Here is a 23,380-nt window from a genome sequence, read left to right as displayed (position 1 = left end):
CCCTCGGCACCGGACTCCGTGCTGATTCGCTGTCGCGCCTGGCCTAATTAACATATAGCAGACCGCGCCTGGCCGGGTTTCCCCTCTGTCAGGGCGGGAAGCCGCGGGAAAGAAGGCTCATTGGCCGAGCGCGGCCGGTGAGCCGGCTTCCTTTTCATTGGCCGCGCCGGTTGTCAGTCATGGGGAACAGTCCGCCCTCCGGGGTGTCCCTCCCCGGTGCCTCCTTGTTTGCTCCATTCAGTGGCGGGTTCCGAGGCGGACGGAGCTCCGGCGGATGGGCGCGGCGGTTGCACAATAGACACAGGTCCTCGGCCAGCATCACTCAGAGGGCAGCAGCCGCAGGAGGAGGTAGATCCCGTTCTGGTAACAATTTTACAATCGCAGTGGCGTACGAAAGGCCTCTGTCTCTTTACAAACCCGTATCTTTGGGGGCGTCTTCTCCGGAGCCTCCACCCTTGCCGCCTTTCCTCCTCCAGTGCCTTCCCCGCTTTGAAACCTCTCCCCCGGCCCTGCCGCCTGCCTGAGGAGAGGGCGTTCGCTTCGCGCCCTGCGCCGCCGAGCTGGCCGGGTGCGGTGGGCAGGAGCGGGGCCGGGAGGGCCCGGGCGTGGGGCTGGCCCCGTCCTGCCGTGAAGGAGGGGACGGGGCGGGACGGGGCCCACCCGGGAGCGGCGACGGAGGGAGCCCCGCGTCCCTCGGGCCGGTCGATCCCCCCCTTCCCCGGTTTGGTGGGAGGCCCCGAGGCTCGGCCTGCGCAGCGCGGCGGCAGGTGGAAAACCCCAAAAGCGGTTGTTTTTGCTTCGGAGGAAAGAGAGGAGGCTGGCCGCCTCAGCCGTGCAAGGGGTGCGTGTTTACCACCTGTCAAAAATAGGTGACAAATTCATCCGCCACCCTCCGAGAACAAGCCCCCTCGCTTATAGCGGGGTGAGGCCTGGCGGGACGCTCCCCTCGACCCGCCACTTTTGGGGTGCAGCTGCTCCTGCACCCCCTGAGCCCACACCAACGTCCAACCCGCGGTGAACTTCTACGGCGCGGCCCTAAAACACTAGAGAGGAAAAGTTGGGAAGTATCAGAGCTGCTGGTGCGGCGTTGGAAGAGGAAACACCGTCAAGCTGCCTGGTATTTTTAGAGCCGGTCTCTGCGGTTCTTGGGTTTTGCATCTCGGCTGTTCGTTAAAAGAAGCGCCGGTGGCTGCTTGAAATGCCACCGCCGCAGGTCCCGCGCTCCTCTTGGCCTCGCTGCACCGTAATGTTAAATGATACAAGATAAGCACTGGTCTCTGAGCAACCTGGTGTGTCGTGTCATGGCACGGAGCTCGTAACTACTTGAAGAAACCCAAAAACATACAAGCAGAGTTGATAAAGGGCTGGTAAACCAGGATATTTGTGCAGGCGAGCGAGCTATTAACTAGACGGTATCTTTGCGGTCTTGATTCCAAAAAGTAGCGAATGGCAAAGGGAAGTTTTCTGGATGTGTGTTTATGTACATATATAATACAAAGAGCTAGGCAGAATATGAAACTCTACAAATAATCTGGGTGCGTGTGCAGCCAGCAGTGTCTAACGTGTTGTTGGCTCTATCAGATGCACTCAGGTCCACAGAACGTTAGCCTGAGCGTGTATTTTAAGAGAAAGTGTGTGTTACACTCCCAGGACAAAACTCCTGATAAGCGGCGTTGTGAGTCAGCAGCGTGAGTGCAGACGAGATTTGAAGCGTTTTCTCCTGCAAACTTAAGGAGCTGTCAAAATGCGTGGTAGCGTGCCGTGCTTGAGCGAGTGCTAATTGAATGTTCATCTTTACTACCGGCGGCAGCACCTTTATTGCAACAGAAGGAACATTTTGCTGCTACTTGGGCTGGTAACTAATTGTGTATGGAGAGTTTTTCAGATTCTTCTGTAATTTAAGCAGGATTTTTTTTTCTGTAGTGCACACCGAGGTTTGTGGGTGGTTGACAGGCTTATACTTCACCTGATCGGCACTGAATTAGCAAGCAGCTCAGCTTCTCCGTGCTTATTACTGACTTATTCTCCCAGAAAGAATTCCCATTTGCAAGTGTGCAGCAGTTGTTGAGAACATCCGTTTCTCTCTGAACTTACATCCAAAAAAAAAAATCTGTATTTTTGAACTGAAGAAAACAGCTCTAATACAGCTGTGTGTACCCGTTCTTCAGAATACAGCAGCAGTGGCTTTCTGTTTGTTTGGAGGAGTTTACTGTTCTGCAGCCTTTCTGAGGATTCTGCAGGATAAGGCCTTTGTCCCGCATACATAGATGCCCTTAACTGTACTACTGGGAGCCCTCCCAGTAAGATAAATGGAATAAAATCAAGAATGTGAATACATCTTGTCAGAGAAAGCCAAAAGTACTGCTGCTGCAGCTACCACAGTAGAAGATAATGCACTTTCTGATGCTTAACAAAAATATTTAGGTCAGATCCATTAATGTATAAAAGACAGGCAGCTCTCTGATGTTGTGGGGTAAGAGCTTTTATGAACCAAGACTCCAACACCAAACAATTTAGTCCTATTTTCTAGCTGTGCTGTGAGAAGTTTGCTAATATTGTAAGCTAACGTAGAGAACGCCCTTTTTTTACAAAGGTGTTCTGAAATTATTCTCATTTGAATCCGTCTAAGTGTCCTTTATTTGCTGGAGGTTTCAAGCCTCAGATTGTGAACTTACTAACTCTGCATCTAACTTTTCTCCTTGTTGAATTGGTTGCCTCAGAATAACAGGGAAGAAACCTAGTTTCAAGGTCTGCCTCCGAAATGAGCCATGCACCGCTTCGGAACATTTTATTAGTAACACATCTGCCCCGGATACGATTGTTCCTTTTGCTTTGCAGATCTCAAGGTACCTTAGAAATGTCCTTTAAAATGACGGCTCAAGGACTTTGCTGGAAGGAACTTGAAATATTATTAACACCATTTTCTGCTAACCTCCCCCCAAGGTTTCTGGTCAGCTCGGGGAGTCAGAGGTGCTGAGTTGCAGTGCAGAACTGCGTCGCCCAGCCTCGTCTCTCTGCTCCTTCCTCCGCACACGTACGCACTGGGGTGCTCCAGTTGTAAAATGGAAGTGCCCCCTTCCCCCTTGATCTGCAAAGCACCCGCTGCAGGGTGGCAGGTACGGGAAAAGCTGCTTTCTTTAAGTAAAAGTCTCACTGGGAGACACATTTATAGTTGGTACTTGCTTAATGTAATAAGTCTAGACTGCTTTATCATTACTGAAGTGATGAAGCCAGTTAGTGTGTGCCTGGTTTGTGTCATGCTTGGGTAGGCAAGGCTTGCCTGTTTATTAAAAAAAAAAAGAATAGGGTGCAGTGTTTGCATCCACACCAGTCTCGGGCTAGGGCAGACTCACTGGGTAGACTGCTGTGGGTGTATAAGAGAAAATGTTTGTTGGCCCTGGTGCTTAAAAAAACCAACACCGACTGAGGCCAGAAAGATTGGAAACTCCGTGAGGCCTGTATGGTCTTGAATTAATAGTCCCAGCTTGTCTTATCATGAACAAGCTCCTGTTAACACACAGGTCTTGGTAGTTTCTGTAGATGAAAGAACGACTGGACCTGTTCATTTACGTAGGACTTCAGGACTACCTGAAGTGTATTTCTGTTGGCCATCCTTCAGACTGAAGGAAGACTGCAAAGTCATCAAGCGCAAGTCGCTGTCCGCTGAGAAATGCTCCTTAGTATTAAGATATAATCCACAACTCAGCCAGCCTGTGCAGTAATTGAAGCAGACCTCACTTTAATTGACTCTGAGCTTCCTGACTCTCTAAGCAATGTGCTTGTACCTTGTAAAAGTATGATGAACCTTTCCCTTAAAAGTAGCTTTTGCAATTTAACAAATCCATAATTGCAGCAGGAAAAACATTTGCTCCCAGATAAGGGCACTTGTGCAGTATTGGTAATTAGTTTGACCTGGCCAGATGCCTCCTGATAAGGCCCAGAAGAGAGCTGTCATCTGGTATGCTGAAGAATTTAATTCTAAGTTGTGACACAGCACATATGTGGTAATAAGTCAAAAATTACTGGTTGTGTTGGATTAAGTCTAGTGGTGCACCACAGTCTTGTTTGCTCCTTACCGTTGTTGAGTACTGAAGGACAGAAAGAAATGCTTGTTCTGGTTATGCTGATGCACACTTTAGCAGGTATTTTGTTCCTCTTTCAGTTCCTCTGCTTTCTAATTCCTCCTCACAGGACATTGCACAACCTCTATATCTGTTTTCACATCATTACAACCCCCCCATCTTTCCCTCAGCTGACATCTTTCCCCCTTCTCTATCAGCCTCTCCTGGCAAAATCCTCTCTCCTTTTTCTTCTGGTTAAAGTACCCACCATCTCAAGCTTGGCCTCTCCTCTACAAAACCATTTAAAAACCTTCCCACAAAGCAGCATGACCCAATCCTTTCATCTCCTTGGGGACCTTTTTTCCAGAGCTGTCCTTGCAGCTTGCCGCCTGCCCAAAGTGCTTCCCAGCAGTGGGGTAAACACGAGCCACTGGGCACAAGGCTTCTTCCTTTCCCACGAGGCCAGCGTTGAAGCGGTGCTGCCCAGGGCAGCTTATTTGCTGTCAGTTGAACTATCCTGCATCTAAAGTATTCTTGTTGTCTGGAGGTAGCTTTCGCATGAGAAGCCGTTAGCTGTGATCCCAAACTGCTGGTGGGAGCTGGTTTTACTGCTACCGCAGTGCTCTGTCTGGCTCCGGCCGTCCAATGAGCCTTGGCTGGGGGTGAGCGGTGTCAGCCTGGGAGCTCTGTTTTAAAAAGCATTAAACTACTAGTGGCATGTATAGATGTAGCCTTGTTTTTTTTTAATCGTAAGGGCTGCCAGATTGTCCTGTGTGTGTATTCTTGAGGAGGAATTAGGATTTTTGAAGCAGAAGGGTCTGGGCAGGTGGATGGCATGTTCTTGCCAGGCTGGTGCCCAGCGGAGCTGGGAGGAAAGGGTAGGTGAGTCATGGAGGGCCACCGCCACGCGGGCAAAGCACGGAGCTCTTGGCACCCCTGCGGAGGAGTATCACAGAATGTGGGGGTTGGAAGGGCCCTCTGGAGCTCACCCCGTCCCACCCCTGCTGGAGCAGGCACCCCCAGAGCAGGGGCACAGGGCCGCGTCCAGGCGGGGGGTGAATGTCTCCAGGGAAGGGACCCCACAGCCTCTCTGGGCAGCCCGTGCCCCTGCTCTGGCACCCGCACAGGGAAGGGGTTTCTCCTCACGTTCAGGTGGAACTTCCCGTGTTCCAGCTTGTGCCCGTGGCCCCTTGGCCTGGCGTTGGGCACCACTGAAAAGAGCCCGGCCCCATCGCCCTGACACCCGCCCTTCAGATATTTATAGGCACTGATGAGATCCCCCCTCAGGCTTCTCTTCTCCAGGCTGAACAAGCCCAGGTCTCTCAGCCTTTCCTCACAAGGGAGATGCTCCAGCCCCTGATCATCTTTGTAGTTCTGAAGTAGGGGATGGGGACGGATGCTTGCTTTGTGGCTTCAAGGTAGGTCATGTTAAGGTGAGTTTTGGAGGCAGATTCTTGCTAAAACATGTTTAAGTTTGCAACAAAAGGAGGTAGAGGAGATGTGCAAGATGGGTGATGGCACAGAAATAAGAAGCAGTTAGAAAAGCAGGGGAAGGAGACCTCAGAGCTGAGTAACTTGTCAGGTTTTATGCTGGATATAAATGAACCAGGACCATATCTCTTTGTTCTAAAGAGAGGGACTGAGTGGAAAATGAAGCCTGATTCCTCCCACATGCTGTATCTATCTGAGAGCTCCACCAAGAGAATGATTTCGGGTGCCTGTACGGGCACCTCAGAGGAGAGGAGCAAGTCTCTCTCACAGAGGGGAGGAGAAAGATTTGTAAGATTTGAATCACACCCCTGAAAAGTCTCTCCCTCCCTCTCTCCTTAATTAGAGAGTTAATTGATCAAGTTAGGAGAAATCTGGGCCACAATCTTGCTTGGTTCTTAAATGCCCATTAATTGCAGTGCAGTAATTTAAATTTCATTAGAGTTAAAGATAAGATGTGGTGTTTGGCCTAGTTTTTAATTGCTTCTTTAAGGTATTTGCTCATGACAGATTGAAGCCACCCTCACCCCAGACTGATGGGGTGCGGGCTGAGGTTTGCTGCGACACTGTAATCACAGGTCATTTTAGCGTGAGGAGATGGACTCGCAATTGTGTAACGCTGGCAAATGAGCAATCAGAATTAAAACCAGTTAAGACTGAGTTTGCTATTCCTAAAAGCTGGTTGTATTGCCCCACAAATTTAATTTTGTTTATCTGATCCTGATTTTCAGCTGCCCCCAGTTCTGGCAGACCAGCTGTGTTTAGTCCACCACTAGCTGGTTTAGGGAGGAATTATCATGTTAAAAGCAACATTTGTTTGTAGTGCTGGCAAGGCTTCCATTCCTCCTGTCTCCACACAGTAGATTTATGTTATTTACCAGGAAACAACTAAACACATGGGTTTTGAGTGGAACTTTTTTCAGTTGCAAGGCCTAAATAAGCAAATAAAGGATGAGAGAAAGGGATCCCGCTGAATGTCAGTGTTGCTTTACTCTACGCTTTATAATGGGTAGAAGAGAAACTTGGGTGTAACCAGTGATGAAAAATATTAAATGTTTGCCTGTTCTTTTAAAGCTTGGAAATATTTTGAAGAAAATCCTCGGATTGTAACTTGTAAGATCAGTCTGCCGTCTTAAAAGCTGATTATGGGTAAATTTGATTATGGAAAGGTCTTCTAAAGTATTCAGGCTATATTTAAGATAATGAAGTTTTGTTCCTTAATCTAATTTTGCCTTCCGTCTGGAAGAAACACAAAATCCCAACCACGCATCATTTCATTCCTTAAAAACCTCTCATACCTGCTTTACCATCCTTGTGTGTGTCTTGGATGGGAGCATCGAGCCGGGCCAGGGGATGATGGAGTGCCGGCTGCAGGGGTCCCCCACCCATGCAAGCTGCAATGGGGAGGGAGAGGGGTTCCCCGGCCACGCCAGTCCTGGATCTCTGCCTTCCTCTGCTGACTGCACAGGCCTGTTGCTAAAGGGATCTGGTTTTTGACTCTCCCCGTGTCAGGATTCTGCACGATATTGCAGCCAAGCTGCGTACGCCTGTCCTTTCTGGCCTGCCATGGTAATGTGTGTTCATACCGGCCGTGGGCCCGTGTACGGTCTCGCTGCGATTGCTGTTGTCTCTCCGTGTTGGTGAAATAATGTTTAGAGACAAGTCCAGTACGCGTTCCCTGGCGGTGCTGCATCTTACAAGCATGTAATAAATTATGATTTCGGCTCCAAAGAGCTTGCAATTAATAATTGAATAAAGTGGGTTTGAGTTATCACCTGGCAAGATTAAGAACTAAGCTTTTGAGTGGTACTAGCGAATTTTTTATTCTGTTAGGAAAACACATCCTGTATTGAAAAGGATGTAGTCTCTCTGAAAAGAACCTTTTTAGGCTTGGAATTTAAGAAAAAAATCTAGGCATGGAATCCAGAGTTCAGTGAAATTTTGACCATTTTAATTCTACGTTTTGTTCTAATCTAGTTTTACCACACTAATAGACATAGTTTCTTCCCTTTCTGTTGTCCAGGCCACAAGATTTCACCATAAGAAAGTCATTGGAGAAACTCAGCTTAAATTTTCTTGCTGCACTAGCCCAAGTCATTCTGTCCTCCCTGGTATTTGCACCGCTGCCATTGCATGGGTCACCACAGAAGGTTAATATTTGCTAATGGCAATTCTGCTTTGCATTTATGGTGCAGCTATAGGACAATACCTAGTGAATGCCGGCTGACTGCAGCCGCAGCATAATGCTAGCTCACGTTAGTATCCCTGTATCTTCTCTCCGCTCACTCAAATGCTCTTGTCATTGTAAAGTTTTCCTTCTTTTTATACTTCCTGTCTGCCACAGGGCAATTTTGGGTTATTATCATGGTGTTAGAGCAAAGAGTCTTATCTAGCATGTACCTATTTCTTTTACAACAGATGGCCTACAAATATGAATATCAGTTCCACTGCCTCTGTATCAGAATGATTTTCTTTCTTTTCCCAGGTGCAGTATAAAAGGAAAAATGTTCTCCCGACTAAGGGTAGCTGCCACTCCCTGTGCGATGGCATGTCGCAGTGCACATACGAAAGAAAAAGGCAAGCCGTTGATGTTAAACCCACGAACAAACAAGGTTGGTAGTGTGCGATTATCAAATATCTTATCTTCATCCGGAAATGGTCCAATGGACCTTTTTCCAAGGTTAAACCACCTCCAGGAGGTGTACTGGGCCACAGCCAAAAAAGGGTTCAGAAGATGGAGGAGCCAATGATCATTTCAAGTTTACTACGTTGGACACCTACAGTACAAGGACGTCCAGTAACACCTTCTGCTTCTGTCAGCCTGCACTTCCCCTGGTTTGCTGAGGTTTATGCAATCAATACTGCTGTTCCTTGTGCCAAATGAACAGTCACTGATTCTTGCTGGCTTAGTTTTTGGGCTTGTTGAAGTAAAGCTTTAGCAGACAGAGTCTTATTTCAGACTTTGCAGAAGTTAATCCTGAATTCAGTCTTGCTAGTGATAGAAAGCGTTAGCCTCTCTGTCCTAGTCCCAGATTTTCCTGCAAGACCGTGAACTGGGACCAAGACATATCAGTAAGAAACATCCCTGTGCAGAGAGTTGGACAGAGATCATCTGAAAATAAGCCTTGAATGAAGCTAGCTGAGAGGTAGAGGCATTATGTTAATTCCATGCATTGGGAGGAACTTCTCCTAACAAAGAAGTTTTTATTCCACCCCGTTTCACAAAAATTTTCCTATTTCCACAATCCTATCCCCAGTCTCTTTTTTTCTTCGAGTAGTAGTAGCCTTCAAGAATATTGAAACAATTAATGTATAAACTAAAAGTAGTAAGAAATTACATGAGGGCTTTCGGTAGCTGATCCAAGTTGTCGAAAGGGCCAAGAAAGGTGACCAATCTAGCTGCCTCTGAGGGTATTTCCTGAGCTATGTAGCTATGGAACCTGGTCTTCCATAGTTTTATCCTATGTTTTCAATGCCTGGCTTTTCTCCTCTTCCCCATTCTCTGATTTTACCTTTTCCCCTCCTGTAATGCCTTATATTCCCTGTTCACTGTAAATTTCCTTCCCTTCCTTTTCTGCGCACAGCCCTGACACCTTCTGTCCCCTGTATTCTTAGCTCCTTTCCCATGTCCCCTTTGCCTAGATGTGAAGAAGCACATCCTGCTTTAAATTTGCCAGCTGGCAAGCCAGACATGTAACCCCGAGCCTTTCTCTCAGCAGAAGGGCTAGGCTGGATCTTTCTTCTGCACAGCAAAGCTCTCTCCTGCCCCTCTGCCCCTCTGCCCCTCCTCTCCTCTCCCCCTCTCCCCTCCTCTCCTCTTTGGTCCCTCTCTTTTTGTCAGAATTCAAAGTTGCCCAATAAGCTCAAAATATCTCAGGAGGATACCAAGCTAGGAACTTCAGGCTGCATCTCCTTGTGTCCTGCCCGTAACTGCAGGGAGAATTGCTCATGTTTCTTTTGGCAAAAGTGATTTCTGAGTGTGCCGAAAAGAAAGGATGAAGAAAAATTGTAAACCTGTAGGTATGTTTCTTACCGTTTCTTGTACCATATAGTGTAGCGTGAGATGTCTTGACGAATGCAGGTTGTGTATATAGAGAGCTAGCTGTGGACATTAGAGACTGGCTGCCGGCAAAAACAGAATTGGGATTGCCGTTTTGGGGAAGGACAAAAGACTAGATTGGTGTGATTTGTCAAGATCAGGTTATCTCGACACTTTTCTGAGCTATAAACACTTTGACATGCAATGGAAATTATTCCAAGCCCTGTAAGCTTTTCCAAGTGCTGATTATGCAACAGTATTCAGAAACAAAACAACAGGTCATTTCTTGTCTCTCTAGTGGTAATACCTTTCTAATTTTTTTTTCTTTAAGCCTGGAATTATCTAGTGGACTGAGCACAATGAAGTTGGTTTTTTTTTTGAGGAGGAGGGAAGAACAGAGACCTGCTTATTAATAGCAGTTGATTTTTAAAAAAATTTTGAATGTCTCCAAGAAATTATACTTGTGATAGGAAAAAAACTTCCCACATTTGTTTGGCTGTGTTGTATCGGTCTGCCATTAAGGCTGGCACCTGTTTGAATGGATCTGTAAGCTAGTTAAGCGATACTGCTTGATACTGGATGCAGTGTCTGTATAGAAATGTATTTTGGAAATTTAGCAGAGAAATAAATGATTTACTAAATAGGGGAAGTACTTTACCCTTTGTGCTCTTCTTGCCCACAGTGCCTCATGGGGATACATATATACTTACAGGCACAGATAAAGGGCTTTATCTCTTGCTGGCAGCTTGTTGAAATCATCATTTTATGACCTGTGGCTTAGTTGCTTATGTTCAGGTTTTACAGTCCCTATCAACTCTACAGAACATTTGGTCTCCTTTAACAGGCCCTAATTAGGGCCTAATGGGCCCTAAAATAAGAACTGCAAGATGGCAGCATCGCTAACAGAAAACCACTCCTTCCCCTTGTGCAAATTAGAATCATAGAATTAATCTGCTCCTGTTCTTTGCCATTGGAGTTTTTTCTAATTCTAATTTAATTAATTCTAATAATAGAAATTGATCTGCTCCTGTTCTCTGCCATTGGACTATATTTTTCTCTTACCATTGGGGGTTGTTTTTTTTCTTTCCCATCCTTACCTGTGTTTGCAGGTACATACGACACCTACATCAACTGGTTTCTGGTTTTATGTTTCAAGACCGGTTTTTGAAGTGTTTCTTGTCAGGGAGGCTCAGAAAAGGTCGTGAGCTATATCGGTAATGCCCTTGCTGTTGCAGCCAAACAATTGCAGAACATACTGTAACTGCATTGCTGGCATCCATGGATATTTACGGGCTTCCATGATGTTTGATTTCTGCTCTGTGACAGGGATTCAAATTACAGTTAATTGACTTCAGGACCTTTTATTCTGCTGGAGATCCCTGCTGTGCCAAGGCAGCGTTTTAAGCTTGTTGGGCACTGAGAACACTGTTAGGGCAATTTCTTTTGTTTAGTACTGGCAATTAAATTGTTATTTATATTGTGGGAGTGCTTTGGATTCCCACTCAAGTGCCAGGACTTCTACCAGCACAGAACAGATGATGAAGGGGGTAGATGATCCCTGACCTTGGCAATGTCCATTCGGCCATGTAGAGTGGCATCGGTATGTCTTTAGCTTCACTGGAAATACATGACCTGTAACGTTATTCATATGTTTGCTTTCTGCGTGCTTGCAGCAAATCTGTGACTCTGAATAATTTATGACACTTTCTGTATTCTAGTTGGGGATTTTTCTACCATGTGGCATCAATTCTTCATGTTACTCATGATTGTATTTTGTACAGTTGATTCCATTACCCCTTTTTATATTACTCTGCTCCTCAATATTGTTTAGTTATTTCATTCTTTAATATCCTTCTCCTGTACTGACAACACCTCCCAGATTTTTACCTTCAGCAGATATCTTTAGGGCATTGCATTAAGCACACATGTGCGTGCACACATATTTGTATATATGTAGGTGCCTGGGCACGTGTGTGCGGGAATACATGATGAATTTTGAAAAAGAATTCTTGGATGGTTTCACAGGTGGCAGTTTAATCCCAGGCCTGAGGACTCGTCCATATGGGTGGTCATCTTGTCATAACTTGTGTTCGGCTAGACCGTTAATCACCGCTTCATCTGTATTCATTCCCAGCTTTTTCAGTCCGTTTTATTTTCATCCATGCCTTACTGAATACTTCCAGAAACTCTGAGAGATTATGTTTGTTTAAAGAACAAGTTCCCATGACAAAGATGTAGGTCACCTCGCTGGCTTCTGGCAAATATCCAAACAGTGTGTTTCCAATTCAGAAAAAAAGACAAACAAACAAAAAAACCCCAACCCAAAGTTAAAGCTAGTTTCGCAAAATACATAGGGTAGGACAAGAGAATGTGAAGGAAAATTGTATAAACTTGAAGATTTAAAAGCAGATGCTCCCTTTCCCCTTCTCCTGCCCTTTTCTACCATGTTGGTTTTTGACACATTGAATTTCTTCTGTTTTAATACTTTTTAGACTGTGTCAGTTGGGTTGAGCAGCCAGGGCATAGTATACGCAATGCCCCTCTGCCTTCCTGGGGAAGACAGGAAAAGCAAGAGGTGGAGATGTACCGCAAATGGTAATTGTCATGTTGCTAAGAAATGCACTGCTTGAAATACTACCAGCAGCTTCAGTTCCTAGAAGGCACAAGACTGATAGAAACTGCCAGTTGCCTTGCGCACACACACATGGAATCACACAGAATCACAGAATCCCAGGTCGGAAGGGACCTCAGGGACCATCTAATCCAACCTTTCTAGGAAGAGCCCAGCCTAGACAAGATGGCCCAGCACCCTGTCCAGACGACTCTTGAAGGTGCCCAACGTGGCCGAGCCAACCCCTTCCCTGGGGAGATTATTCCAGTGGTGACTGTCCTCACTATGAAAAATTTCCCTCTGGTGTCCCATTGGAATCTCCCCAAGAGCAACTTGTGTCCATCCCCCTTGTCCTCTCCATGGGACTCCTTGTAAAAAGGGAGTCTCCATCTTCTTTGTAGCTGCCCCTTAAGTACTGGTACACGGGGATGAGATCCCCTCTGAGCCTCCTTTTCTCAAGGCTGAACAAACCCAGCTCTCCCAGCCTACACTCGTATGGCAGCTTCCCGGTCCTTTGATCATCCTGGTGGCCCTTCTCTGGACCCCTTCCAGCCTGGCCACATCCTTTTTGTACAGGGGGGACCAGAACTGCACACAGTGCTCCAGGTGTGGCCTGACAAGCGCTGAGTAGAGCGGGATAATGACTTCTTTCTCTTGCTGGCGATGCCCTTTTTGATGCAACCCAGCATCCTGTTGGCCTTCTTGGCCGCAGCAGCCACTGTTTGCTCATGTTGAGCTTCCCCCCAGCAGGACCCCCAGGTCCCTTCCCACAGAGCTGCTCTCCAGCCAGGTGGATTCCAGCCTGTGCTGCACTCCTGGATTATGTTTTCCCAGGTGCATGACCTTACACTTCTCCTTGTTGAACTTCATATGGTTCTTGTTAGCCCACTCTTCCAGCCGCCCACACCCAGCCTAAAAGTCCCACCACAAGTTTAGTGTCCTGCCCAACTGGTTTGGAGATGGAGGGATTGTTGGATGGAAGTTGCACGGGCGTGCTTATGCAGCTTTTGTCAACTTCCTTGAGACCTGCATGCTTTTAAAGGGAATTAAAAGTGGAAAGATGGAACTGTTTAATCTGTAACCAGCTTTTATCAACTATCTGAAAAGGTGCTGTAAGTGCCAAAGGTGGTAGGTAATATTGTATCTCATTTAACTTAGATCAGCTATTCTGCTCAGGACTCGTGAGCTGCTGGGATGGCAGGTGGAGGAAGGAAGGAAGCTGTCTTGGGTTTTAATACTTTTCAATTTCTTTTTTTTTCTTGTGGGGTTAATGCCATTAAAGGAGAACAAAAGCAATGGCATCTGCTCAGTTAGAAAAATAGCAGTTTAATGAAATGTCGCCGAGGTGCTCAGTGACGCTATATGGTGTAGATGAACCATTTCAGTCCATCGTGCTTGTGATTTGCAATGTACAGCTTTACCATAACCGTTGGTGCTTGGGAACAAGCCCTAGAGAGGCTGGATGACTTTGACGCTGGTGTGTAAAGGCTTTCTGTTTCTGACTTTTTCCCATTTTCTGCAGGGGAATGCTTTTAGTTGAAGCCACGTCATTAGTAAATGAGAGCTACTGCAGGTTAGCTAAGTCTGGTTCAGCAGCCAAAGTGATTTACGTCTGGTTCCACACAGAGAGGCGCTACAAGGATTGGTGGCATCTTTGCCTGCAGAGGGACTAACGTCTTTAAAGGCTTAATAACCTGATGAAGGTCTGGGTCATTTCACAGTTCAGCAAGGAGTAGATTGCTGTGCTGTGTCAGCAGTACCCTCCAGTATATATACTATCCTGTTTCTGGAAGAATAAAGGTAGGAAATTGAGTTTAAAAAATGAAGGAGGAAAGAAATCAGAGATTTCCATACTCTACACTGTTCTCATAAACACAGAGAAACTTTGAATCTATGGCTGAATTAGCAAATATACCTTTGATTCATATGAGTGAACTTTATTAATTTGCAGCGGAGACACGTTGTGCAATAGTGAACTTTGTGATTTAGCAAAAGGAAGCCGAGTTAAGGGAAGCAGCCCATAATCCAATGTAAAATCTACTTTATTTTATAAAAACATTTATGATGCTACTTCAAAGCCTATGATATGCTGTTGAATATGTTATAACAATGATTAGAAGTTACATGAAAAACCATTTGATTAAATCTTCCTTGTGAAGTAGGCTAACTCATTTTCCAAACAGCGGCATGTTTGGATATATTCTGCATTTACATCTTTATCAGGGGCTTTGAATGGGTTGGTTGTTATGAACTGTACAGATTTTCAGAATGCTTGAGAGTAATGATGGTATCAGGTAAAAGTACTCCCTCCTGTATATAAGCCTGCAAGACTTCACAGGTGGGAAAAAAATTATCACCGCTGGTACTTCTCTGCTTAGAAACCTCTCGGTATTACTTAGTGGCGCTATAAAAATCATGCTTGCAGGATTCACGTCTCCTGTTCACCTTCATGCAGAGCAAGCAACTAGAATTTTTATATGCTGCTATTTATAGCACCGCTCGCTTTGTGTCATAGAGCCCAGTTGTTAGGGCTAAAGCGAAGTCCCAGTGCCAGATAGTTTGTGGATTAAAGGCACAGTACATGGTGATTCAATTGGAGCCTGTCTTAACTAAAAAACTGTCAACACTTCATTTTACTTGCTTTTTTTTACCCCACCCCCCTACCCCCATGGCAGTATGTTGGTTTTGTTGCAGTAAATTTGTCCATGCATATTCATTCATTTGTGGTCTTGGAAAGCGTGCTGGGTTTTCTTCTAGATGCACTCCCTGCTTTGTCTGTGCTGTCTTAGAAAGGACACCTGTTTTTTTCTGGGCTGTAAAGAGGATTAAGGGAAAATAATCTAAGTGAAAGTCAGTGGATAAGACTCAGAGGTCGGTCACCTAGCACTGCTGGGTCAAAGGAAACCAAAAAGTGATCCCTGTGACTTAAGCCCAAATCTTTACAATATTTAGGCATTTAATCCCAGCAGAAACCAGAGGGAGTTTGGCCCTTTAGGTGTTGGGAACTTAAGTGCCTTTGAGAACATCATCCCCAGTGCTGCAAGTTGCTGAGTACCTCTTGATTCACTGGGAGCCAATCGCTGGTTCTGTCAAACTGTACTGGGGTTTATAAAATGAGGGGAAAAGGCTAGGAGATCTGTAGCAGTGCACCTCCTAGGCACACAAGTTTAAGGAAAATCTCTGTCCTGTGAGGTGCTGTATGGAGAACAAGCCGTGATCCCAAATCTAAAACAAGAGGCAGCTGATGGTCACGGACAAAGTTCATGAATGGGAATACAGCAAGTGTTGGAAGGGCTCTGGGTTTTTTATAGTGCCGCTCTGGACTAAGCTTGTTCTGTGCTAGTTGGAACGAGGATTAAATTTCTGTATGGAGGCTGATGGCATTCAGGTTCCTGAGTTAGGCCTGGGCAAAAATTAAAGCACCATTTAATGTGGTAAGAGTTAATTGTCACATAAATAAACAGCTGGAAGTACTTAGTGCCACTTAAAGAATTCACTGTGCTATTGTAACTCCAGATACACTGAAAAACTAGGTTGTCTATAGACTGGAAAAAATGTGACTAAACTGAATAAAGTTGGGTAACTGTACTAGCTTAGCACTAGCCTTGGGGCTCGTTTCATGTTATTAAGGACCCAGGTAGTTTAATGCCACTGCTTTCACCCTATAGGGAAATTAAGGAAAAGCTGTGCCCCACTGTCATGCCAATAGTGGAAATTAGAAATTAAGTAGATTTTATTTTGAAGGGACTTGAGAGTTTCTGATGGGGAGGACGTAGGTTTTGCTAGTGAGATATTTCAGCTAGTTGAGAGCAAAATGTCAGTGTAGCCAGTATGTTACCGCTGAAGGGATTCTGGCCTTTGACATGCCTTAAAGGAGTGACGTTAGTGGCTTTACTGACCAGTGTTTATATATCTCCTGAAAAGAGAATAAGCTGCTTTCCCCCGCCAACCCACCCCTTCTTAATATCGTAAATATTTTGGCATCATTTTTGTTTTTGTAGTGTCTAAAGTAACAGTCAAAATATTATGGATGTTTACCAGCTGTACTCAGCCTTGTATCCTAAATCACTCGTGCTGCAAGTACAGTTTGTGTTGAGAAACGGTTGTTTTAAAAAGGCAAAACCCGCTGATGGTAACAAATTAGAGGGTGGTTAAGGAAAAGGGGAAGGCAGCCGAGATGTATGTTTGTGTGGTTCGCTTCCGTGCAACTTTGGAAGATGCATTTATATTCCCAGAGAATCTTTCCGTATTTCTTGTGAAGCATGCAGAAGTGAAACTAAAGTAAGATGCTTTGCAATATAGGAAAAAAAAATATCCTGGCATTCAGTATGTGTTCCTCGTGGGTTTTTTTTCTCATGCCGATGCTGCTTACATGGTTGTGTGCTTGGTGGAGATTTGGGATTATTCAAAACAGTTTTCAGAAAAATTATCATGTGGCTAAAGTGACTGTTACACCCAGCAAAAGACCAGAAGCAAGAGTAAAAAGGTCAGGAATAAGCCGTCATCTGAAATTTATTTACAGATAATAGTGGAAAAATACTTGAGAATAACGATTACATGAGGACAGAAAACAATGCTTTGTGAATGACTCACTGGTAGTAGAGAAAGGATAAATTGAGTCCAGTATTTAATGTCAAACCTGTTACATGGAACATTGTCAGAAACACAAAGCATTGATCTAGACTGGGGTTAAATACTTAGAGTTTTTTGCAAGAAAGTATTTGCAAGTGGTTTTTACAAAGCCCTAAAGTTCTTTTCATTTTGTTCTTTTTTTTTTTCCTTGCTTTCTAACTCTTCAAATATTTTATTACTTTAGAACATGGTGTAAAATCAGTACAGAAAAGCAGGTGGAGTGATCAAATCAGTGGAGTCAAAATAACTGATACCAAATACGATTTAAATAAGCAAAGGGGAAAATTACGTAAAAATACAAGTTATTTTAATTATGGATTTTCCTAAGGAGTAGTTCTGTCGGTTATAAACCATTCAAGTGTGCTGAATTACATGAACCATAGACTCTAAATCAGATAAGTTTTGTTAATGGGCGTGCTTTCTGCAAATAACCTGTGAAAGTCTATTCAAACATAAGCAAAGGTGAAATTTATATATTCTAATGTGTATTCGTCTTTTATTCTAAAGTGGGAAAATAGGAATTTTTTTCCTTGTGATTTTTCTGATTGCAGGAGGAATTTGGAGTGTAATTACAAGGCATAAAACAAACCTTAGAAAGCTTTTTTTAAACCTTTTTTTTTTAATTGGCACTAAGAATCTGCTTCCAGCATGGGGAAATTTGAGAAAATGTGCTCTTGTTTTTTAATCTAGCTGCTTTAGTAAAGAAGGGAAGTGTTGTGTGAGCAGAACTGATGTTTCTTGTTTCCATCTCTCAAAACATCACAACTAGCAGACTTTCCCTCTCAGACTCTGCTTTTGCTCACAGATTGATGCACAGCGTTGCACAGCAAAGGCTTTCCTGGGTTTTCAGCTCCTCCGTTCGCAAGTTATTGATTTAATCACTCACAGAACCGACCCAGTTGGATAAACTGAAATAAGGAAATTTTATCCTTGCTCTTTTGGAAGTGGCAAACTTAAAGTGGGGTCAGTTGTGGTCGGAAACAGGGTCAGCACTTGGAGCCAGGTTGGCTGTGAATCCGGACTCGGGTCAGTTAACATTTTACAACGTTACACCTCGAGTTAGCTGCCCTGCGGAGACATCTCCATCGTTTGAAAACAAATGGATGAGTTCTAGCCTTAAGAAAAAAATGAAGGATTTGGGTAAAATTGTGATCTCAGTAAAAGCATTAGGGCAATTTAGGGCATTAGGGCAACTTTGGGATCTGGCTGGATTATCAAAAGTATGTAGAAAAAACAGCAAATGGAGCAATTCAGAGAAAGCTCTCTGGACTAAATATTATTGTTTGTGATTGTAGGCACCAGACTGGGTGACCCACATATTCCTGGTCAGCCTTATGTTCCTATGAAACAATTCAAGAAGCAACTGTTATTTTACTTTTAAACCTCAGCCTGCCTGCAGTGGGATCTCCCGGTTATTCTCCGGTTTCACAGAGGAAAATTACATCTGGCAAAGGTACCATGTGGTCTCAGAGACGTGGAAAAACTGTGGTCAGCCGGGATGAGGAGAGGATGAGAACTCCAGCAGAGGCAACTATATCCAAACCCTGCCTCTGTGGCACCTGCCATGAGAAATGGATGCAGCGGATAGTCCGAAATGGCAAATAGAAAGACATTATAAATAGAAATGCTGGAGGAAGAACTGCTAATTATTTCTAACCTCTCTTGTTTTCAGGGTATGGCCTTTACATTACATGAACGACAGATGCTTGGGTTGCAAGGACTCCTACCTCCTAAAATAGAGACACAAGACATTCAAGCCTTACGCTTCCATAAGAATTTGGCAAAAATGACTGACCCCTTGGAAAAGTAAGCGCTCCTCTGGCCTTGTTTTGTCATGCAAGTAAATTGAAATGGCTGTAAAATATTTCATGGGAGTAACCAGGCAAGGTTTCTGTGCCTCCACTGGGCTTTTCACTTGTTGGAGGCTATTTTCACTTTTGCACAGAAAACTGCTTTGATCGATCATGTATTCATGATGCGGCTAAATGAGGTTGGGGAGCTTTTTCTCTTACATACCGTAGTCGTAATATGTATTTCTGTAATATATAAAATTTGGGTGGCAGCTTGTTAGAGCGCAGGACTATTGGAGGGAGGGAAGAGGGCAGCGAGTGCGTACTAGAAAAATCTGTGAGAATGAAGGAGTGGGTTTGATAATTAGGTATGAAAAACTGTTTATCATATACAGTAGTAACTGCTAGAAAGGAATTATAGGGTTGGAATTTTGAGTCTCATAATGGGCTTTTTTTTTTTTACATCAGTCTTTTTTTTTTGTTGTTTAACCCACTGGTTTGGTGAAAAAAAGGGGAAGGATTTTTATTTATTTCTTTTAGAATGGCATGTTTCTAGCATCCTGTTACTGGTTTCATATAAGCCTATGTGTATCTACATGTAAAAATATGCAGTCTCCTAAAAGCAAGAGGAGCGCTGGAATGGTTTGAGGTTTACTGGACCACATCAAAACTCTTTTGTTCTCGTGAAAACCGAAAGATGACTTTTAAATCCACATCATGTCCGTTGCTGATCTGAAACAGTCATGTCATCTGTATTGGCAAAGTGCCTGGTTTCTGTAGCCTAAGACAAATGGCTAATTCATTATCTGTGTGTTGTCTGGTCAGCAAGACTGAATGTGAATCGATACGCGGTAGATTGGTAGGTAAATTTGCAAAAATGCAGGTTTAATTTACGCACATAGGTAAGTCCTTCAAAATGAACTGTTTGTTAGGAGTTAATTTGTTTTACAACTCTGTCGATGTTAAGATTAACACGAACCTTATTGTCAGGACCTAACCTTTTTTGGATGACAAACTCTTTCACCGATAAGTTCGTTCTTCTTTAACAGTAATGAGACTCCCAGCTGCATCCTGTAATAAATCCATGGGTTATCTTTGATCGCGGTGCATGTTTGTGCGTTAAGCTGTTAGCATGCATGGTATGCCACATCCAGTATTTTTATTTCAGCTTTTTAGTACTGCTACTCTATCTTTTCCAACTTCTTTTTAGTGCTGAAAGCCCGACTAGAGTAGAAGCAGGAATTTGACGAAGAAATAATGAGAAGCAAGTTTGGTTTTCGCTTTGACATTTTTCACGTTGTCTTAAATAAGCATAAATATGAAACACTAAGAGGTTTTTCTTTTTCTTTTGCTTGATTTCAGGTATATCTACATAATGGGAATCCAAGAGAGAAATGAAAAGTTATTCTATAGGGTATTACAAGATGATATTGAGCGGTTAATGCCAATTGTATACACACCAACAGTAGGCCTTGCCTGCACCCAGTATGGACACATCTTCCGAAGACCAAAGTAAGAATAATAAATGTATATTCCTGCTACTTTTGTTATTGTTTTCTCTGTATACTTGCCTGAGGTTTGGAAACGTTTTATTTCATTTTCATTTGGATTCAGCTATGCAAGAGTTGTGCCAATTCAGAGCGGTGAAGGTACCCCTCTGCTCGGGAGGGGTAGGTCACCGTTAAATGCACCCGGGCACGCAGCGTGCGCAGAGAGGCAGGAACACGAGTGCATGCACACCCTTACAGCAGATTTGCCGGAGAAAGCTAAGCCTAACCATGGTCCCGGTAGAATCAAAGCCTTGACCAACATGTACCTGCTGGTGGCAAAGGGTCGCAGTGCTGGAGAGATTCTCACAATGCTCTGCAGAGCAGCACAGCGTGACATCTGTGGTGCAGGAGCAGAGGCCAGGGAGAGATCTCAGTCTGAGGAGAGATGTTGGCAAAGCAGACAAGGAGAGGCTTGATAAGTGGTGGCTTAGCAGACTCCGCTGGGTGCAGATAGTGCCTGTATTAAAGCTCTGCTACTAGCAGTCAGTTTTCAGTTATTCCGACACAATAAATGCACTTGGCTGGGATCTGTTTTGGGTTCAGCAGTGACTTCAGAACAACCATTCAGGTTATTAGCTCTGCTTTGAGGAAACCCGTTCAGACTGGCAGTCATTTCAGCTCATTTCCATGCTACTCTCACTCCAATTCAAAGTGTATTTCTAGAGCCCTCTCGCTTGAGGGCTTTAGTGCTGTGTGGAGGAAGGGCGAATCCTTCGCTGCCACGAGGACTCGGCTGCATAGTGCAGCTGCTGTGATAAAGACAGTGACAAACTCATGGTTTTGCTCCTGATCTGGAGATGTGAAAGATGTACTCTTAGTTTTCACATGCTTCCTTTCCTCTTTCACATCTCTGTATGTATTATAGACTGATTTGAAAACTGTCCCCCTCTAGAAGTTGTCTGTACAAGAAACAACAGCGTGGACTGGAACTCAGGGTATGCCCCTTTCTTTCCTAGAACCAGAGCTTTCCAAGTGTTGGTAATTTCTGATGCCACCTCTGCCAAGCTTTTCTTGCCCCCTTTCCTCCTAACCACACAGGGCTTGCTAGAGCAGAAGAGATAGACCCTTCTCTTCACCTCTGCTCCTCTGCCTCCCCTCCCATGTTCCCACAGAGGAGGACTCAGTGGGAAGCACTGTCCCTCCTGGGCTTGGAGAAGACAGTAAGCACAGTCCCTGTCTTTTTCCTTTCTTTTCCCTCCCCTCACCTTGTGTATGTCATGAACAGAGATTCACTAAGGTAAAGCCAGGCTTAGGATCATGTTCCCTTCTCATGTCCTTACAGGCAAGTGTAGATCATGTTTTGCCCTAGAGGAGTATTAAAGGTGAATATCTGTAGCAGTGTAAAACGTAGGTAGCATCATGAAAAGTATTTTCTCTGTACCCTTATTTTAGAGTGTCAAAAGTAGCCAAATAGACTTATGTATTAGAAATTGTCCTTTGAGTGATGTATGTCAGTGATTACAACGCTTCCAATTTTAAGAAAATTGTACTGTTTGACATATAGTTTCACAAATCAAGGTGAAATTTCTATTTGCCACCTATAAAATATTTCTGCTTTATGTTTTTTATTTCAGAGGGTTGTTTATTTCTATCTCAGACAGAGGCCATATAAGGTCAATTGTGAACAACTGGCCAGAGAACGACGTTAAGGTACTACCTTAACTGTATAATTTTTTTTCTAGTTGTTATTTAATCTAAGTTGAGCTGCTTAAAATTTGTTAGTATTTGATGGAAATGTATATATTAACACATCCTTGGGTGTTTGACGAAGACGGCAAAATACAGCTAATGAAGCTAATGGGTAACTTGAAGAGCAGTGTTTTATCTTAAATATGAGGTTTATGGTTTGAGTAAACAGTGATGATGAGAACTAGACTTGCCAAACTTTTTATTTTACTTCATTATTCTACTTTTTGGGGGGTGTTGGGGGATGCACTGCTGTGTCTTACTGTGTTACATAGCAGTAGGAGAGGTGATCTTGTCCTTGGATTAAGACACAGAAGTGGTAGTTGGGAGGCCCAGATTTTGCCATTAAATCCTGTATGACTCAGCTGGGTCGAGAACCACAAGGGGAGATGAGGTGAACAATACTTATACAAACTTCTTGATGTCTGGAGGATTTACAAGTGGAAATCATAAACTCAAGTTACAAGCTGCGGTTCCACATGGCAGCTTGGATCCTTCCCATGAAGCTTTCAAAGATTTGGCCAGTAGATTTCAGCAAAGAAAAAGGAGCATAGCAGATTCTAACATGAAGCATTGTTGCTTCCAGTAAAATATTCCTTGTAATCTATTCTTTGATAGACTGTGCAAACATATTTCCTAATATTGAAGATATTAGGAAAAGGTTCTTCCCCCAGAGGGTGGTGGAGCCCCGGAACAGGCTCCCCAGGGAGGCATCACGGCGCCAGCCTGGCGATATTCCAGAAGCGCTTGGACAAGGCCCTCAGAGACACGGTGTGAATTTGGGGTTGTCCTGTGCAGGGACAAGAGCTGGATTTGAAGATCCTTGTGGGTCCCTTCCAACTCAGGGCATTCCATGGTTCTATGATTCATACACCTGAATTTTTGCCTGGCAAAAACCACACTGGTATTGCTCTAAGCTTTATAAATTTCAGTGATCATATAGAATTTCGCCTGCTTTTGTTTTCAGGCCGTTGTCGTCACTGATGGAGAAAGAATATTGGGTCTTGGAGACCTAGGTGTTTATGGGATGGGAATTCCAGTAGGAAAACTGTGTTTGTATACAGCCTGTGCAGGAATACATCCAGATAAATGCTTGCCTGTGTGCATCGACGTTGGAACTGATAATACAGTGAGTTTGACTGAACTTTGCCTGCCATAAGTGTTATCCATATGAGAAGTATTTATTTACGAGTATTTAGTACTATAAGAGAAGATTTTGATTTGAGCACTTTTATTTAAGATGAAACCAAATATTTTATGTAAGGGTAACTGGTTTGGAATTCACTATATAGTTACATATCGGTGATTGAAAAACACCAGTTAATTTGTCAGTGAAATGGTGCATTTGGAAGTCACTTGAATGCTGGAACCCTGTAAAGCAGACAGTCAGGTTGACCTGACTTGAAGAAGCTGGAATTGTGAATTGGATTTATCAAAGCGGTTTATTGTTCACAGTATTGATTTGTTCCATTTTAAAAGCAGCCATCACCAACCTCAAGTGCCAGCTGAAATTACTGAACATT

At 44.0% G+C, this 23,380-nt stretch overlaps 1 protein-coding gene across 2 annotated transcripts in view; it reads left to right on the top strand.

Moving 5' to 3' along the window:
- The first annotated feature begins 225 nt into the window (after positions 1 to 225).
- Positions 226 to 23,380, top strand: part of ME2 (malic enzyme 2) — a 38,394-nt gene continuing 15,239 nt past the window's right edge. Inside the window, exons 1-6 of one of the 2 annotated variants that reach the window (XM_064437977.1) lie at positions 226 to 348; positions 8,035 to 8,161; positions 18,504 to 18,637; positions 19,984 to 20,133; positions 21,746 to 21,821; positions 22,825 to 22,986. In XM_064437977.1, coding sequence (XP_064294047.1) covers positions 8,054 to 8,161; positions 18,504 to 18,637; positions 19,984 to 20,133; positions 21,746 to 21,821; positions 22,825 to 22,986 — 630 coding nt within the window. In that variant the 5' untranslated portion in view covers positions 226 to 348; positions 8,035 to 8,053. Of the gene's footprint in view, positions 364 to 8,034; positions 8,162 to 18,503; positions 18,638 to 19,983; positions 20,134 to 21,745; positions 21,822 to 22,824; positions 22,987 to 23,380 lie in introns of both variants that reach the window. The other variant, XM_064437978.1, reaches the window with a different exon arrangement.

The sequence above is a fragment of the Phalacrocorax carbo genome, chromosome Z (assembly GCF_963921805.1).
Source record: "Phalacrocorax carbo chromosome Z, bPhaCar2.1, whole genome shotgun sequence".
NCBI lineage: Eukaryota > Metazoa > Chordata > Aves > Suliformes > Phalacrocoracidae > Phalacrocorax > Phalacrocorax carbo.
The sequence above is the reverse complement of the archived record's forward strand: the minus strand, read 5'-3'. Positions and strand labels throughout refer to the sequence as shown.